This window comes from Melospiza melodia, chromosome Z, assembly GCF_035770615.1.
Source record: "Melospiza melodia melodia isolate bMelMel2 chromosome Z, bMelMel2.pri, whole genome shotgun sequence".
Lineage (NCBI taxonomy): Eukaryota > Metazoa > Chordata > Aves > Passeriformes > Passerellidae > Melospiza > Melospiza melodia.
The window spans coordinates 29,669,630-29,688,489 of NC_086226.1; the positions used below are offsets into that span (position 1 = coordinate 29,669,630).

General features: G+C 36.6%; 1 protein-coding gene across 1 annotated transcript in view; it reads right to left on the minus strand.

The window, feature by feature from the left end:
• Positions 1-4,545: 4,545 nt before the first annotated feature.
• FGF10 (fibroblast growth factor 10) overlaps positions 4,546-18,860 on the minus strand; it is a 59,772-nt gene continuing 45,457 nt past the window's right edge. The window contains exons 2-3 of the mRNA XM_063180264.1: positions 11,390-11,493; positions 4,546-7,671 (exon numbers count right to left, since the gene is read on the minus strand). Coding sequence (XP_063036334.1) covers positions 7,474-7,671; positions 11,390-11,493 — 302 coding nt within the window. The 3' untranslated portion in view covers positions 4,546-7,473. The remainder of the gene's footprint in view (positions 7,672-11,389; positions 11,494-18,860) is intronic.

Below are 18,860 nucleotides of genomic sequence, written 5' to 3' on the forward strand. Positions count from 1 at the left end.
TCCTTGAATTCTGTCTCTTCAGTAAAAAAGGCTTACCTCCTTAAGATACATCTTAGGAGTATGCATAATAATACTTCAATTATGACATTCATTTATTTATTGCTCTCTGTCATATACCAGCATATCAAAACAGAGATAAGTAATCATACTGGATCATTAATATGTATTAACTCTTGGGTTTTGGCATCTAAAACACTGGAGTTTTGAAAACAGGAGTAGCTGTAGCTAACATCTGTACTTTTGCTATGAACAGCAAACTGCTGCCAAACACACAGAGAAGTGATAAGACATGCCTTAGTGATTTTGAGGTCCGAGACTTTGTCAGATGGGTTGTAAGGGTTGTGGAGTTTAGAGATGGGTATTATCTTTGAAGGTTGCTGATTGAGCAAACTTCCAACTTGAGTTGTAGAAGCTACAGGAGGGAATAACATGGGTGATCCTCCAGAGCTAAAGAAATGAAAACAAAAGAATGAGATTAGCAGGAAACTACCAATGGTGCAAGCCTCTGTGCTTGTGTGTGTTATTTATAACTGTTGGATGTAAGTTTTATTACATGCTATATACATAAATATAGAATTAATTTAAGAATATGACACTTACAATGTGCAGCATACTTTATATTTCATGATACATCCATATCTGTTGGTGCTACAATTAACTGGAAGAATAATTTTTCCCTCTTCTCTCTGTATTTTAGTCATGGTGAATCTTTGCCATGTTTGCAGAGTCCAAGCAGTAACGCAATAGCCATGAATGCTGGGTATTTTCCCTTTTTCACTGTGTATATTAAAATTATGGTACAGACTGTCAAAAGAAGAAACTGTAAGTGGCTGAGCTGTCCCCAGTATAAATAGGCATCTTTATGTAATGAAGGGTCAGTCTGCTATTTGTTTAAAATTAACAGAAGAAAAAATACATGAAATAAGCACTACAAACTATTAAGCTGCCATCAGATAAAAAAAATTACATTAAATATGAAAAATTTGTGGAAGAAATCCTTCATTATGAGTATTGTAAGGCACTGGAACAGGTTACCCAGAGAAGTTGTGGATGACTCATCTCTGGAAGTGATGAGGCCAAGTTGAACAGGGCATTGAGCAATCTGGTCTAGTGGAGGTGTTCATTTTCACTTCTCATTATGGGGAGGGTGGGAAATAGCTGATCTTTAAGATCTCTTCCAACCCAAACCATATTATGATTCTGTGATTCTATTTACAGCTTTATTTATAGTGCTGTTAGTAAAAGCTGAAATAACTCAATTTTCTTGAAGAATATCCATAAGTCAGCTCAGACTAGGAGGACATGCATTTTGAGGGATAATGAAGGATTTTATTCATTGTGAGGTCATTCTTGCAAGAACCACTGAAAAATACAGTAATTATCTATGAAAATCATCTTTTGCTTTTCATGCAAGTTAAAGAGTGCTGAAAGTAGATGGGTACCGATCTTTTCATTTTGTAACTGCTGGTGTCAATATTTCCTCCTGCAATCAGTGTGCAATGGAAGCTTGAGTCAGACCCAGATTGCATCTCTCTACAAAGGTTGGTAAGATGGGACTGAAAGGCTTGCTGACATTTTCCGTAAGTGTGTGCTCTGTCAGAAAAACTTGTTCTTTGGCTGCTTTTAGTCACTCTGATTTCTTCTACTTAGAAAGATTTTAAATACTAATGATTCTCTCCTGTTGCAAGACACTTGCACATAATTGGGTAACCGTATGACTCTGGAAAATTTTAAAAGGATCTCTACATATTACTGTCTTGAGTTTGAACTTGTTGGTAGCAACTGAAAGTTATGCCTGCAGATAATTGTCTTGTGTTTTATATAGACTCAGTGGATGTTTAGTTGGATCATACAAAATATTGCTATAAGTTACTTTGGAAGAGATCTGCTTTATGCTCGTGTCTGTGGCAGAATCAGCAATGTAAACCATTCCTGATAGCTCTTACATGCCTAAAACTCAGTAAGTTGTACAATTATCTAAATCAGCTTACTTCGGAGCTCTTGGTATTAATGCGGTTTTTCCAAATAACTTAACTTGAATTTCCCTTAATTCAGTTTGATAATTTTATTCTTAAATTACCTTGGATTAAAATAGAGATATTTTACTTGTCAAACTACCAAAACTACCAGCTCAACTTGTATCAAAAATCAACGCAACCAGTTATGACTGCTCTCTATATATTTGGAGAAGCAATTTAATCTAATGTTTCTTCAGTAATTTTGAGGTTGCACTTCAAAATCAGATGACACTATATGTGCATGGTGATATGGAAATGCTCTCATATGATGATAATAAGATTTGTGGGTTTTGAGATGATCTTATTTAGGATTATAAATTTCTTTCTAATATCTTATCTAAACCTATCTTCCTTCAACTTAATTCAACTTTTCACAATTCCCCCTTGTGAAAAATTTCTCTCCAGCCTTTTTGCAAGCCCCCTTCAGGTACTGGAAGGCAGCAATGAAATCTCCCTGGAGCTTTCTTTTCCCCAGGCTGAACAGCCCCAGCTCTCTCATCTTGTCACCACAGAAGGGGTCTTTCATCTTTGTGATCAGTTTAATGGCTGTCCTCTGGATTTGTTCCAACACGACCACATATTTCTTGTGTTGTAGACTCCAGATCTGTACAGAGTATTCCAGGGGTGGGGTCTCATAGAGCAATGTAAATGGGGAGAATCAGCTCCTTTGACCTGCTGGTCAGGCTTCTTGATGAAACCCAAGATGTGGTTGGCTTTCTGGGTTGCAAGCAGGTGTTGTCCTGTCATGTTAAGCTTTTTGACCACAAACAAGCCCAAGTATTTTTCTCCTGGGTGAGTCTTGATACATTCTCTGCCCTGTCTGTACTTTTGCTTGGAATTGCCCTGGCCCATGTGAACGACCTTGCCCTTGGCCTTGCTGAGCTCCCTGAGGTTTGCAGGGTCCCACCTCTCAAGCCTGTCCAGGTCCCTGTGGATGCCGTCCCTGCCCTCCCCTGTGTGGACAGCCCCACCCAGCTCAGTGTCAGCAGCAAACTTGCTGAGACTGCCCTGGATCCCACTGTCCACATCCCTGACAAAGGTGTTAAAATGTGTTCGTCCTGATATGGACAACTTCTCTCCACAACCTTCATAGTGCAACCATGCCACAATTTTTTTTTTCTGCTGAGGAGGCCATCTCTGAAGTCCATGTTTCATCAGTCTACAGACAAAAAAAATTTTCTTCTAAAATGTTTTGTCTCCAACAGTGAGCACAGAATTGTAGCCAGAGGGATTAGCAGAAGAAAGGAGAAATTTTATAATATTTCCTTAAAGTACACTTCCAAAGCACCAAGAAACTCAAATACTTCTTGGGCCAAAACCACGTGTCTAGTATTAAACACCCGCAGTGGACAAGCTCATATGATTGTCTGAATCTCACTGACATTCTTTATAACAAAATAGATGATAAGTTTGGGGAAAATCTAATACAAGTAAGTCTTAAACTAAGCACATGAGTGCTGAGGACTAGTCTGCTGTTATATTCAGTCCTGTGTGTCACAGGCAGGTTTCAGCAATGGCTGTGTTTGCAACGTTCCACCTGAGGGTTTTAATTGGATTTTCTTCACTTATGAATTTTCATTTTTATCTGGTATAGGTAGGACATGTCGTTAGAAACCTCATGCTTCATTGCATTTCATCTGCAGTGAGGGAAAACTGTGACAGGCCTCTGACAAAAGTCCAAGGAAAATCCTAAATGTTACAGAGTGGAGGGGAAGAAAAAAAAAGATTGCTGCAGGTGACTTAAACTCGGATGCTGTCACTTTCTGACTGTCAAAGGAATTGGCTTCACATTCTACACCTATACATGTAATCACATTCAGGTTTGACTTTGTTGACTGTTATGACTTTGTTGTGAAGAATGGTTGAGACACTACACCAGTCAGGGGAGTAAAGGGCCAACCAGAACTTCTGTATAAATGAGTTCCTCAATCTTGAGGCCCAGGCATTCATCTTCTACTTGATGGTGGCTTTCAGTGTGAACTTATGCTGATTTTGTACTAAAGCACTTTAACAGTTCTGACACTGTACCTTCCTACTGTATCTCCAAATTACCATAGAAATGTAATAATTATGGCTATCAGCAAGACTCTTCTCTCACACTATATCGTTCACTTAATAACATTTAAGAAGCAATCAGTTAAATAAATAAATTGATTCAATCTTATCTGTCTCTGTCAGGCAAAGGATACAGTACTCATTTAACATGATAAACTGAGCCATATCTCTTCTTCCAAAGCTGGAATCTTATAGCTTAAATTATATTTAGTACATGTTCTTCTTCCTAAACCCCTTCTTTCTTTCATCAATCAAGCTTCCTCTAAATTCATTGTCTTTTTCCACTGTATAAAACTAGGTGGACTCAAATACAGGAAGAATCTGGAACATTTGGTTGTTAATTAGTGTGGAGATAGAGGCGTCACACATACAAAATATTAAAAATACTTAGAAATGTTAAAATTATTTTTGTTTGGGGAGTACACAGCATGAAAGCAGAGCCCGTAATACAACAGATCTTTTTCTTCTTTATTTTTATTGTGCAGTACAATTTTAGGTTAATAAAACAAACAAAGACAATACTTTTATTCTCTAATCCCCACATTTTATTATTTTTATTTAAATATAACATACTATACATTGTTGCTCAGTGATTTTGGTATCCCTTTTATTTTCTAAACCCCTTCCCCTGTTTTCCTTTTACTCAGGAGACTGTTATGCTCAGGGTGACAGAAAACAGAGCTTATGGTTGAGGACCTGGGATACTCTAATATCTGCAGTTTGCTCCCACTATAGTGGGTGTTACAGTATACCAAACACACAGGAATCATTGATTCCTTCAAGGGTTTTTTATTTTGGTTAATTTTCAGAAACCACTCTTCATGTCACAAATGGTTCCTGGCTCACTTTGGAAAAGTGATATTTCCTGATCTTGTCATTTGAGCAGCATGGTCTTTTGAGTACTATGATAATATTTATGCATAATCCTCCCCTGACCAAGTCATCTAGGTAAGTCTGTAAGAAGAGAATTTCATTTGTACCCTAAATGTTCTTTAAGTCGTCATTCAATACTGCATTCATCCAACTCATACTGAAGGTTCAGTATGGGTGGTCCATTATGTCTTGTCAGTTTTAATTACTGATTACAAATTTAAACAGAGACTCGCTTTTATCATGGTAGGTAAATTTTGCTGTGAGTTGCAATTACATTTAAAATCTAAAATTCTTATTTCTCTTTCTAGAAAAATGTCATTTGTGAAGAAGAAAACTGGAGATAAACTACCATGAAATGCAACATCAGCTATCAACTAAAAATATGTTGTCTCTCAACGAATTCCTTGTTTTAAAACAGCTGACTTTATTTAAGGACAGGAAATATAATCTGACCATTTTGCATTTTATGGGAAAGCTTTTTTTTTGCTTTTTTTTTTAAAAACAGCTAATATTTAAATAACAGATTAAGATTGAAGTGCTGGTTAAACATTGACTTAAATAAGTTATAGAAGATTCCAACAACACCAGCCTTTATAGAGGTTAAACATTCTCAAAAAGACACATTAAGCAAGGCTCTCCTTTGTACCAAAATACAGTCTCCAAACAATAAAAATAAAACCAACTTTTTCACAACGAGAAATATTGAAGATAAACTGCAGCATCAATATAATCTTATAGTTATCAGTAAAGTATTTAAAACAAAATAATATTATACTACTTTTGTTTCTTACTAAAGACACTGCAAAGGCTTATTTATTTATTTAGTGGAATACAATGTGAAGACAGTGGTACAAATTGTTTGATGTACTGTTTTCTATTTATCTGCTCTAACAAAATGAATCTCAATATGGTTACACTGGTGAGCTATCCAGAGCTCTCTAAAATTACTGAGTAAAGCAAAATATAAAACAAACCTTATGTACCTTTAATTGAACAGACTTCATATTATGCTTAACTTTATTATACTGCGGTTGCTCAAGTTAAGCCATGGGATGAGTAACACTTCATAAAATTGTGCTGGATATTATGTATTTTGAGCCTTCAGTTACTGTGATGGTTGTGAAAGGCATGCTAAAGCTGGAAACCAGCACAGCTTTTCAGTTGGCTCTCATATATAATATACACATGAGTAATCATCTCTGAAAAACGCATGAGCATGATTTGGATCGCACGAGGGTGATTTTGGTCTTGCAGCCCTTAGCTAGATACCACTCCCACTATATGCCTGTGGTTCTTCAAGCTGGTACCAAAGGCAAATGGGTTGAATAAGTATCAATTGAGTAAGGTATGCAGGACTGCGTTGCCTTCTTGCTTGCCTTTCAGTGGCCAAATGTTACACTTAGGAATTACACACTACTGTTTTACTTCAATGCTCGCAGTCTCAGTGATTTTAACAGGGCTGACCACAGCAGGGTTCCAGCCCAATGTGTGCTGCAGAATATCACACTGATAGCAGTGTGTTAGATCCTAGCTCCAAACTGAAATTAAAGTCAGGTGAATATACACACAGATGCATTGACACCCAAGTACAGATGTGGCTCCTTTTCTCAACTTCAAAATAGCAGAAAGACCCTTTGAACAAAGTATTTCTTGAAGGTTTTTCTTGAGTGCTGATAAGTACAAAAATTTCTGCAATATAAAGACACCCAATACCATAAATCCAAGCACTGCTTGTTTGGTCTTATGCTTAAGTGCAAGACAGTTTATGAAAAAATGGAGTATACACTCTAAATTTTCCCTTTAAAGCCTTGTCTAATTCTCTGAGTAATTCTGAGGTTCTGACATTTTAATCTATCAACCTCTCTGTGAAGTACTAAGAAAAAGGGATAAGAAAGAAGCAAATGAGGAAACATTTCAAATAAAAAAGATATTTAACATCCTATTAAATAAATAACTTAGAGAGAAATAAAGAGAAATGAATTTAGGACATACAAGCAAACCATACTATTCATTTTGTTAGAACAGTTATACACTACTTTGCTTATCCTATCCATTTGTCCACAAGGCTTCTCCAGAAATGTCATTATTTGTGCATATGACCCAAGTGCTTCCAGTAAATGCTTGTGTGTCTAACTGTTCATTGAATCATTAGGCTTGAATGAGCAATTAAGGACTTTGATAAGAGTTAGTATTCCATAAATAGCATTCCCCATGAAGATCACGCAACAGATTGTCCTATGTCCATCAAGGTCTGTTGCAGTGATTAAAAAAAAAAAAAAGTTCACACTGGCAATAAATTCCATCCCCTTTGATCCAGCTTCATTTTGATTATAAGATATGACAACGAACTAAATAAAGGTATTTCATGTGCCAGCAATAAGTACAAAACCTTCAAAGGCTTCCCCTGCTCTCATTTCAAACATGCAGATGTCTGTGCTACTTCTCCGCATCTACCTTTTAAGAGAATTACCAAATATTCTTGACACAACAGCCTTTGGTTCAACTGCGTCAAAAAAAGTTTGTTCATCTACGACATGACTACCATAGGAAGAAAGTGAGCTGAAGTGTTTTTCCTTCTTGTTTTCTGTCCTCTCTTCGTGGTTCCCCTCCCATTCAGGGCCACAAACATTTGCCTTCCATTGTGCTTCCAATTTAAGGACGCATATGTGTTATATCCATTTTCTTCTATTCTTTCCTTCAATTTGCAATCGCTATTAAACTCCTTCTGTTAAAAGAAGAAAAAACCCACAGATTCAGAACAAACATAATATTTCAGCATACTGAAAGAAAATACTTTTTAAAAATGTTTCAAAAGATTGTAGTCTTTTGTATGTGACACTCTTTTAGGATTCCACAGTGTATTTAAATAAAAGTTTCATGGCATATAAAGCATCATCAGTTAGACTGCAAAAAGTGAAATTAAAAAAGGATATAATTAATAATTCAATGCATAAATATAGCAGTTAAATGATTTCATTAATTAAGAACTGAAAATCAGCTTCTCTGTGTTGGAATATGGCAAGAATATTAAATCAAGTTCTCATTCATAAACTCAAAAGCATAAAGAAGCAATCTTGGAATCATAAATCACATTTCATTTCTAACAAATATAACTCTTAAATATCTTGAATGAAATTATTGATACCATACATTAAACAAATATTGATGGTATAGGACTATTCCTTATTTAAAGTAAGAATCTTTGAACCACTCTGGTGATGAAAAAGGGCTTTTTTTTGGATAGGTGTAAATCACTGTTATGCTGCTATCACAATTGGTGTGAGGCCTATCACTTGGCTGACCTGACAAAAAGCTTAGCCTAAAAAGGAATCATGTATGATCCCATATCTTATTGACTAAACAAGGTTGGAAGTAATTTTATGTATGGTACCAGGGATTAAGATTTTCTATTTTCAAAGGAGTTGAAAATAGTTGTCAGGCTGTTAAAATGAATCAAAAATACAAGCTTGTGGAAGAACATAGGGGAGCCTACTTATTTTTAATACTGTTAAATGTAATTTTACGTAGATGCACTGTTCTATAGAGAAGTTAGGAATAGTTCTTTTCATAAACAAGTATATATAAAGCCATCCAATTTTAACAAACTACTTATATTACATTTAGAAGGCTTTTAAAACTGGGGTGTTTGAAACATAATTAAATTAGAATGAAAAATCAGCATTTTGTTGTTCCTGCATTTCAGAAAATATTATGTCATTGCACAGGTCAGGGAGAAGCAGGTCAGAATCTCAGAGTATGATGTACTAACTACATGTACTATTTTTAATGTGATCATGAACAAGACAAGAAATAAGTCTGAATAATAAATCAAGTTTCATGTCAATTAAATCAAGTTAAATATATTTCCCATACCTATTAATTTAAATTAGAATTTTTATACTAGTTAATGATAAGGGCTTTGATCCAGTGAGAATTTTGTGTGAACAGTTTGTTTCCCTTGGTTGCTTCTACAACTATTGAAGACTTGCTTGATGGAATTGCATACATTCAAATTAAATTTGGCTCCCAAAGTGTTCTTTAATTTCAGGATTAGTAGTTATTTGAACAATGATCAGCGAGGAAGACACTATCAAGGCAAGACTCTTTACAAGACCACTATTGGCACTGCCTTCACCACAAAGCCACCATATAGATAATTTACCAGTTGTTTTCTGCAATATGTCACCTCTGGCATCAAGGTATTAAAAAGGGAGGTGCTCATCAATCACAGTCCTAAACCACAGTAACTTCTCCTATCTGCCAATTTGTTAAAGAAACTTAAAGAAGCTAAATTTGTTGAAGAAATCTAAGAGTGACTCTTTCCCCCCTCATTTTAACCAAAATCAGTCAAATGGAAAAGTATTTGATTAATATATAAAGAGCTTTGCTTGTTTTCTTAGATGCAGAATTGTACTCAAGTTCAACTTGTACTTCTATTCTTAGATAACAGAAAATATGATGTTTTGATGTGCTTCTGAAGTCTTACTGGCAGGGGTCTGAGTGCTACACAGGACTGCTTTACTCATTTAAAACAAATTTCAGCGTAAGTCTGCACCAATGTCTATTGTGCACGTGCTCAAGGGTGTTTTTAGAATTTTTATTGGTTCTGGTTTTGGTATTCATATCCATCTGCAAGCTGCCACACTGCAGTAATATGAGGCTAACTGCAAGTCCTGGGATTACTGGAAAAATAGTAACAGAAGCATTCTTGAAATTGCTAAAGTATTATGGAAGAGGTTTTGATAAATCATTATATTGTGATTTTATGATGTGAATATTGAAAAATTATCTCAGCTGGAATTAAAAAAAAAGCCTTCCCACATTCGTATCTTCCTGTCAACGCTATTTCTAATACACTATGAATTACTGAATCTTATGGCAGCAATTTCCATCTATGGTACATGAAAGCTGCTTCGATGTCTTTTGTACATATATAGTGTTGGGACAGACTCTAAACAGACTCTCACCAACCAGGCAAGGCTAACAACTGGGGTTAGAGAGTCTGTCTTGGGCTTTGGGATGGACCATCACAAATGGCTGAGGTGCACCACTGAGATGTGTGGACTGAACATGGTGATTTATGCTAAAACCCTCACCTACATCAGAAGCATACCCACGATCAATGACTGTATTGAGTAACTCAGTACACAGTTTCCTCTCTCAATAAGCACTGATCATCCTGTATTTCTGACAAGTATAAATCTAGAAATTAAATCTACATTTACAGGAATATAAGAAAAATGTCTTGTTCTTGTCTCTCCTTAATGTGATTCTTTGAAACTGTCACAGAGTTTAGAAAACCAGCAGTACGTTATTGAACCAGGAGGGACTAGCCACAGTGTAGGTGAGAGAGGACACTGTATATAGCTTGTATGAACTAAACACACTCTCTTCTTAAGAAAGAGAACCAAATGACTAGAGATCCTTTGAGTCTCACTTGAGATTACCATTACTTCATTGTTTTCAGCAGAAATAAGTGGCCTAGCTACATTGCTCAACCATAAACTCAGTCCCTGTATGTGACATCCTTTCTATAAAGCATAAGGATGATCTGAACATTAAGCAACCTGCAGAATGGCTCATAACCTTTCCAGGAACTGGAACAACACTGCAAAACTGCAAACCAAACCAGATGTAATACCAGAACAACCTGGTGTTTCTGTAATCATGGGGATGTGTGAGGATATATTTGAGTTTAATTGTTAGATTTATAGATCATACCACTTTATATAAAAAATTGGATAGTTTCTGAGTTTCCTTGAGTTGGTTTGTTTTTGTTTGGTTGATTACTTTTGGGATTTGGTGTTTGGATATTTTTTCCCCTGAAAGTATCTGTAATCCCAAAATTACACAAATACAAATTAAGTGTATATGGACAACTTTCAAGTGTTACCTGAATTCTGCTCAGATAAATCTCGGCTCCTGATATTTCAGTTCATATCTCACTGTACTGTCCATAATCTTACTCATTAGTCAATATACTCAATTTAAAGCCTGCTACTCTAGGAATCTTCTTCAAAGTTTTAATTTAATGATTTGGGGTGTTCACTCCATCAGCTCAATGATTTCAGGCACCTTTATTCCTCTCTCCCCACCCTCAAATTTCTGCTAAGTGTGATTGCACTGTAGAAAAAACCAAGGAAAACAAGTCTTAAATATTACATTTTGTGAGACCCTGTCTACTGAACACTTCTTAATAAGCAATATGACTGAGGCAGTAAGCATGATAAATCCCAGCAGCTATGTTGGTATGACATGAGCTTAGCAAACAACAGGAAGCTTGTGGAGAGGGGTGATCCTGGTTTATCAGAGGATGAAATTTTGATAAACAGCTCATTTCAGCTCTATTTAGTAGCAATACACAGACAAGCAGTGTTTCAATAGGCAAGACAGGGAACTGGGCTGACTCCTGAAATCCATCTGGAATGTGAAAAGGTACTTACAGAGCCGTAGACTTTTCCTTTTTTGTTCATGGCTAAATAGTAGTTGCTCTTAATAGACTTAACTGCCACAACTCCAATTTCTACAGATGTTATCTCCAATATGCCTAAAAAATATAAATTGAGCTATTTAATCACTTTGTTACAGGATTTTCTTTCTGTAGAAAAGACAATAAACCTGAAAAATACAAGACTTGTAATATTTAGGACCAACTGACCAAAAAACTCAGCAGAAGTATTTTTTAAGTCACTGCAAGAATATACACAAATGTTTTTTCAATTAACATGATTCCTAACCCCACATTTTACAACCCATAGATACTGAAACAACTTCATTCTTCCTAGCAAAGATTTTACTATAATTTATCAGAAGAGACACTGAATCGCAGCATCAAATTAAATATATAGCATATGTCAATAGAATATTGGATTTTCCCCAATCTTTAAAACCCTGGGTAAACAATTTTTTCCTTGTAGAACACTTAGATAAACTAAATCTCTTGTTTGCACTGAGCTGATAAATTCACTTTTGGCAAGTGTGTTGACAATATGGGAAATAGTAAAACCAACACTAATGGCCACACTATCTTTGTCTACCAGATAGCAGAAACATTTTGCTGTTTGTAATAAATATTATTCTTCCCCCACACCCTGGCTTTAAAACAGTCTCTTTCTGGGACATTGGATGCTTCAAGGGACCTGTAATGGGAGATACATCTTTTCATCTCTGTTTTCTGCCCAGGAACATACTGATTTGGGAGTAGGAAACTGCATGCCTGGCTCCAAAATTTCTCCTGCTCTCCTGACATCTATGTAGCAATAGTTAGATCAATATCCTGGCTAACTCAGTGTGGCACACTTAGGGTGTACCAATAGGGAAATTACAGGAGGGCCAAAACTGTCCTCCTTGGTTAGGTTGTGGTAGCTTACATTTACCAGGGCCATGCCATTGATAGAGGCAGGTCAGTGAGTCCATGTTTGCAGGGCTCTAATCCGTATTATTCTTAAAATGTTGTTCATTTTCACAGCAAAGAAAAGCCAAAGTTGCTTTCTTGATCTTCTGAGAGAGCATTGTTACAGAGGACTGAGCAGCTCTCCCACAGGACATCTGCTAAAGTAATTGCGCTCAAAATCAGAGTAAAATGGACTACCTTCTGGATAGCAAACTAATAGAGGGCAAGAATCTGATGCAAACACTGCTACAACAACATGAGTGATGCTTTTTTCTTGCCAAAACTGATGAGAAGAATTCACCTAATTCTTTCTAAAGAATTGTATTCTGAACTGTGTCTGGGTCCATTTCTATCACCAGTACCATGACAAAAAACCAAACCAAACCAAAACACAAACAAAGAAGCAAGAAAAATACTGGCATAACATGTGCCATTATAAATTTTCATGTTGAAAGGGATTAAACTGATTTGGATTTGGCTATACTATCATTGTAACAATAACATATTAGTCTGTTTCATTAACTATTTCACCAAGAGCTGAAGGAGAGCAGTGCCTAAATAAGAAACTTGTACAGAATTAACCCATTTTAAGTGTCTTGCACTTGAATGATGGACATCACTGCTTTCCGGTAAAATACTTAAATAAAAATAACACAAGTACAATTAATGAAAATATAGTCTGCTTTTTCTGGTAAAGTTTGTTTGCAGTTTCACACTCCATTATGTTCCTGGTGGAGCAACTGTAAGGAGGTTCATGAGGAGAAATGTTACTACATTTATTATATTCAAAACAACTAGCTTCCTTTTAGCTGGTTAAGCTATTTAGTTGTAGCCAAACATAGAAGAATTGTTCCAAATTATTGTCAGGTTGATAATATCATCACTAGTGATCCTGGATTTATGCTCACTGAGTGTGTTCTGTGCACCTGAAAGCTTAAAAAGGTATATTTTGTGTTGACAATTTTGCATTTTCTATCCTCTACAGTATTTCATTTGGGAGAAGTAGATATTTAATGGATGTTTTTCTTTCAGATCAATTTAATCTTGATCTGTTAACCCTTGGGCAATACAGACTTAACTTGATACTTTGATACTTTGCTACTCTCTGTAGTCCCCCAAGAGTTACCTGCTAGTTACAAGCACTGTTACCAGCTAGATTTTGTCTGGATTGCAAATTATTCACTGTATTTACAGATCTTCCCAAGAGAAGAATCTTTAATTTGATAGAAATCTTTTGAAGGGAGTAGGAATCTTTTATTGGTTTCAGTGATATAGACAAATCTGCTGTAGACAAATCACCTACTCATCTGACATGAATCTGCAAAAAAGCCTAAGAACTTTCTAGAACTTTGAAATAATTTAATTAGAATAAAAAGAAGTAAAATGCATTTGATGTAAGGGTGAAAATATGCATTTTATTATTCTTGAAGTGCTATTAAATTCAGCAGGAATATATTTTAAAAGGAAATTGCGATATACAGTATGAAGCTTAAAACTACAGTGTTTCCCCCTTTCCCCATCCCTTTCTTTTTTATTTATTTTTTATTTTCTTATTCTATTCCCAACAATGTAACCTTTCATTGGAACTCTTTTTTCTCTTCTCTAAAACTGAAACAAAAAAGGCATTTCAATATGCTTCCTTGCATGCTTCTTGTATCTGATATTACACCATTGCTTGGGCTTAGGTATTTCCATGCCTTAAGACTTAGGTCCAAGAAGATCTCTAAGGTAAATAATTTCCATGATATAATGTGACTTGCAATTATTCTTGATAATAAGCAGTACAAAAAATTAATGTTATTGGGGTAAAAGTCTTAGGAGTTACTTATTCTGATTTCATGCTTCTTAGGAACTTGGAAATGAAAATGAATTACCTAAAAATAAATCAAAATGTTCTGGCCTCTATTATTGCTTTAAACCAGATAGCACACTGTTGTTTCACAGCCATAACTTTGTAAAACCCAACAATTACAACTAATCCCCATTGACCACATTCACTGTAAAAGCATAGCTTTCAATACCCAAATAATTTCCAATTATAATTAGAAAGATTTCAAATATCAAGATGAGATGTGCCCTGTAGCTGTGCATGCACTCTCTTTACAGGTCCCAAAGGCTTTAAACATATTCCCAATAGAACCCAAATGTATTTACCTTAAATAAACTGTATTTTTATACTTTATAAAAGTGATCATTATACATATTACAAGGCAACAGAAACCTGTTTGTCTTCTTGCTTTGCACAGAGGGTCTGTAAAAACTACAAGCGAAAATTGCACTTCCTTGGTTTTATGTTAATTAAAAATGTCCTATATTTTATAAAAATGCTGATAAATATGAAGCCAAAAATGCATAATATCCTAGAAATGGAATGAAATTATGTCAATCAATTCTTAGGAAGGGCATTTGACAGAATATCAGATCTGTTGTCAAGGCAGAAGTGCAGTGGGTGTAGACAGGTCTGCCACGAGAAACGCTTGATTCTGGGGCCAAATTCAACTTCTTTGCAGTGTGAGACAGTGGTAATTTTCCTGTAGTTGTATCATTTGTGTAAGGAGTTCTTATAAACACATTTAGAACATCTCCATCACTAGTTGCAGTCCTATCTATGCAGAAGAACGGAACCACCATTCATCTTCCTACACCTTTCAAAGATTATCCCGTACGTGCAGCAATCCACAAACAATCTCTCCTCCCCACTTTGAGTTTTCTTCTGTCTGCAAAAGTATTGTAGATGAAGAGTGAGGTGAGCTGGACAGGATGGGATGATGACTGAGAGCTTGTGAAACCTTTTATTTTCCCAAATGGTGACAAGAAGCTGTTGGGCCCATGAAGGAGGCTGCAGCTCTTGGCAGGTAGCTGGAGAAGACAGGGCTCGGTGTGACTGCAGGTGACACTAAACTGACTTTTCAGAACTTTGGCTTTTGTGCCACAACTGGGAGTTTCTCTGAAGAGGTGCCTTTGTCTGCCACTGGCTTAAGTCAAAACAAGTTGGTGTTCAGGCACAATGTTGAACTACATGGTAGTCCAAAAAGCTGTTCTTAGTAGGTGGTTTGAAAAAAAGGGGTTTGAAGCAAATAGATTTGTTGGATGTAGTCATGGAAGGGTCAAGTACTAAGGTATATGAGGACACTGCCTCTGTTTCCACTCTGTTTCACCAAGTACACCTGCAAGCTGAAAATATCCCCAAATGACAAATTATACTGATATTCTTATATTTACCTGTATTTTGTGATAACAGAAAAAGAAATATGATGGGTTAATAAATAAAAAAATACATAGAAAACTGAAGATGGCAAGCAAGCCTTGCCTTTGAAAACTTTTTCAATTAACAAAAGTAGTTCCACTGAAAGGCAACCTTACAGACTTTGTGCTTGAATTTGTAAGGGAGCTTAAGATACAAGGCACACAACCCACAGTGCCACAGTTATGGGCAGAAACCTCAAATAATAACCAACCTGAATAATAACCAAACCTAAGCTTTGACTTAAAAATTAAGTTTATTTGAAGTTAAACCAGTTCTGTTTTTAAGACTTGATTCTGGATTTTAATAATATTTGATACTTTTTTTTTGAGACTGCCATCATTCCTACTCTAAATCAGAAGTTAATGTACTGAAAGACCACAAAACAATCTGCTAATATGTCATCTTTAAATCAACTATAACCAAAATACTAATGTTCCATGAACTTTTCTATCCAATGCCCACATCTAATACTTTTGGATAAGCCTGAGATACGTATCTAAACGTATGGAAGATTATGGTAACAAAACCTCTGAGCCTTCCTGCATCACCATAGTATCAGCATAAGATGTGACATGTCCACAGTGCACAAAAATCACATTAAAGACTAATTATTAGAGCCCGTTCTCAGATTCACACAGTCTGTACCAACTTCCTTTTCATCTTTTACTGCTTTTATGGCTTTAATTTCAGAGCAGAGCACGGATGAGTCAATCAATGTTTCTCTGTAACCAAGCAGATGAAGGGTGCCACCTGGGATGAGAGAACCTCTTAGTGATTGATAATGAGAGCCGTCAGTTAGCAAAGGAGGAGTATAGGTTTAGCTACAAAATTGGTAGGAATCAGTTTAGCTAGTATACATCCTGCAATGTAACAGAAACAATTAATTCAGAATCACAGTTAGCCTACATTTTTCTCTCTGGTCAGTGAAGACAGTCAACTTCAAAGGACAGTTCTAAACACCACCACTCCCTCTATTAAGTTTCCAAAGCTAGACAGGTTAAACTGAAGCAAGGGAAATGCTGGAAGTGACTTTGAGGACACATCTATCTTATCAGTTATGATGAGTTCAGATGTTCCCTCAAGGACACCATGTCTGTCACTTTCATCACAAACACACAAGCGTGTAATCAGATTTAGGTAAAGTGCTAGGGAATATAAGCATGTTTGCTTCCTTCAGATGGATTTAATTCAGGCTCTTGAGATTGAATACTGTTGGCACATAGAGCCAACAGTACCTGGTTGGCTCTGGTTCTGTTAACCAGAGCTCAGATTTCTTGGGCTCTGTGTTTTGAGCTAAGATGGGAAGACATATAAACAGCTGCATGAATGTTGACAGAAAATGTTGATTTCTGAGCCTCTCAGCCTGCTTGACCCCAACACTGCAAGATCTGGTAACTTTTAGATTAGACACAGACAGTGTAGGAATACATTATCTGATCTGGTTTTGGGACAGAGAAGCTATAAGTGACAACTCATACTAACCAAGGAAGAGCTGTGATTCATATGCCAAGAGAGAAAATGGAAAACAAAACACCACAACAGTATAGTACACATGATTAGATGCAGGGTTGCAGTTATCTGATTAGATCTCTTGACAAAGATGCCTTAAGGAGTTTCAGCCCTCCCTGGCTTCTTTTTCCTGCCTCTGTGCTGAAGTTCACCAACCCTTCAAATGTAATTGCTTGTGGAGCAGCACTATAAACAAAATCATTGGAATGATTTGTCTTGGAAAAAAAACTCCCAATAGAAAACAAATCAGCCTTAAACCCTAAGGACTAAACAATCCAAGTTTTTGCAGTCAGTTTTAGGTAGTATATATTTTCTGGACCTTCTAGTGCTCTCTTTTTGGTGTCTTTCCAGATGACTAATTTTTTTGAACTGAGGTGCCCAAGACTGGACCAATGTTCTAACTAAGGCCTGATGGGTACTGACTTGAGCAGAATGACTACTTCATGTGTTTATAAGGAAACTTGGTTCCTAATCCAAATCCTAATCGAAACTTGGCAGTCCATGTATTTTTCCATTTTGTAGACAGGACCAGGCACTCAGGATTTCTGCCAAATCTTAAATTTCCATGTCTCCACAGAAACATGCAGGAGAATGGAAAGCTTATAAGTGAGTAGTACAGATCAGTACATTTTCTGAGGGCTGTATGGATCTGCCTGGGTGAAATCCCAAGTTATCTTTGACATTCATGATTACTTTATTCGCCTCCTGCATTTTACCACTTGTATAAGATTCAAAGTGAATAACTTTAACTGGAAGAAACTGGATAGAGGTAAGGCTATTCCATTTAATGTCCATTCCAACAGACTATGGAGGGATAACAGACAGCTGCACTGCAGAAGGAACAGTCCAAAGGCATGGTAGCTGACAGAAGTATCTGTACGTCACCTGCAATCTGTCCTTTCCCTCCTGGGGAAGGGAGTATCTCCTAGCTGGGTGGAATGTATTGGCTGGGAGAATGGGCTGAAATCAGCTAGCAGATACAATACCTGTATTTGCAAAGGGGGTGCAAATGACAATTAAATGCCGCCAAACAGTACTTAGGCACTGACATATATGAGCAGATGGAAGTGAGCCAGGGTGCTAAAGCAGTCAGAGTACAAACAGATGAAAAAACTCTTATGAGGCATTGTATAGGCGTTATGGGAAAGGAAACCCAGCGTGCTGCAGAAGTCCTCTGCAATTTGTCTACCAACAATCTTTATCCAAATGACAAGTTTGTTGTCTGCTGCTAGGACTGTCTGACACATACTGTGGCTGTTGCTCTAGCTAAGGCTGCTAGAACAACAGCTAAATGGGACAATAGTTCTCTTTCATCAGTTTTGTTTCATTCTGGACCTCGCTTTTCTTTAGGATGGATCTTGACTTCCCTCTGTGCAAGCAAACAGGACTGGAAAAATATGGTCTGTTATTTCCCCATCTCAAAACTTACCTTATTGTGGAATGTAGGAGACAGAAGCATAACTACCTGCATAGCTATCACAAAGCTTAGAAGTGTGCACTGCACTGCCTGTGGCAGGTAGGATCTTCTCCTGAATCTCTATGGGCATAATAACTTAGTAATGGGGGGAAACAGAAAAAAAAGTCGCAGAATTCTACAGGCTCCTCTTTAAAATACCACGACTACGAGCAGTTTCTAGCAGTATTCTGCTACTGCTATGTTTCTCTGGGAAAAACATGATGTTTTAGTGTTTTCCCTGCAAATCAGAAAGCTGCCAAACACACTAATCCACAACATCAATTAGTTGTTGGTTCTAATGTTTTATGT